Source organism: Vigna unguiculata, chromosome 9 (assembly GCF_037176805.1).
Source record: "Vigna unguiculata cultivar grain cowpea cultivar isolate G323 ecotype 2 chromosome 9, ASM3717680v1, whole genome shotgun sequence".
NCBI classification, from domain to species: domain Eukaryota; kingdom Viridiplantae; phylum Streptophyta; class Magnoliopsida; order Fabales; family Fabaceae; genus Vigna; species Vigna unguiculata.
This window is the reverse complement of record NC_140800.1, coordinates 16,776,324-16,776,876: the sequence shown is the minus strand read 5'-3', so window position 1 is coordinate 16,776,876 and position 553 is coordinate 16,776,324. Positions and strand designations below refer to the sequence as shown.

At 35.6% G+C, this 553-nt stretch overlaps 1 protein-coding gene across 1 annotated transcript; it reads right to left on the bottom strand.

Annotated features, from left to right (window-relative positions):
- LOC146883628 (uncharacterized) lies at positions 1-553 on the bottom strand. The gene is made up of 2 exons (XM_085666662.1): positions 157-553; positions 1-101 (listed from the first exon to the last, which is right to left on the bottom strand). The coding sequence occupies exons 1-2, from the start codon at positions 551-553 to the stop codon at positions 1-3; spliced, it is 498 nt and encodes a 165-aa protein (XP_085522788.1).

The following is a 553-nucleotide window of genomic DNA, read 5'->3' as shown; positions in this document are numbered from 1 at the left end:
TCATATTCTAGCTTCCGCACCTTCATCCTTCTCCATGGAAGCATCATCAATTCCGCATGGTTTCTTCTTGGCTTCCTTACTCTTGAAGATGGACTCATCACCTGTTTAAAGATTTAAGAATTTTGATATTTAAGTCATCAATATCAAAATTTTTACCTAACCCAGAAAAATGATTGACGATGTGCGTAAAACACTTTTGCACATCATAGATGGTTTCGCCTTGTTGCATGTAGAACATCTCATATTCTTGAATTAATGAGTTCTTCCTTGCATGCTTAACATTATCTGTTCCTTCATGGGTTACGTGTAAAATCTCCCACATTTCATGGGCACTTGTACAAACTGAAATCCTGTAAAACACATCAAGGGTTAAAGCAGATGAAATCATGTTTCTTGCCTTAACATCATATTGAGCCAGTCTATTTTCATCTGCAATCCATTGTGAAAAGGGCTTTGGTTCTGACACATCATTAACAACATTAATAGGAATAAACAAACCATTTAACACAACATCCCAAATACCCCTATCAACAGATTCCAAAAATATTTGCAT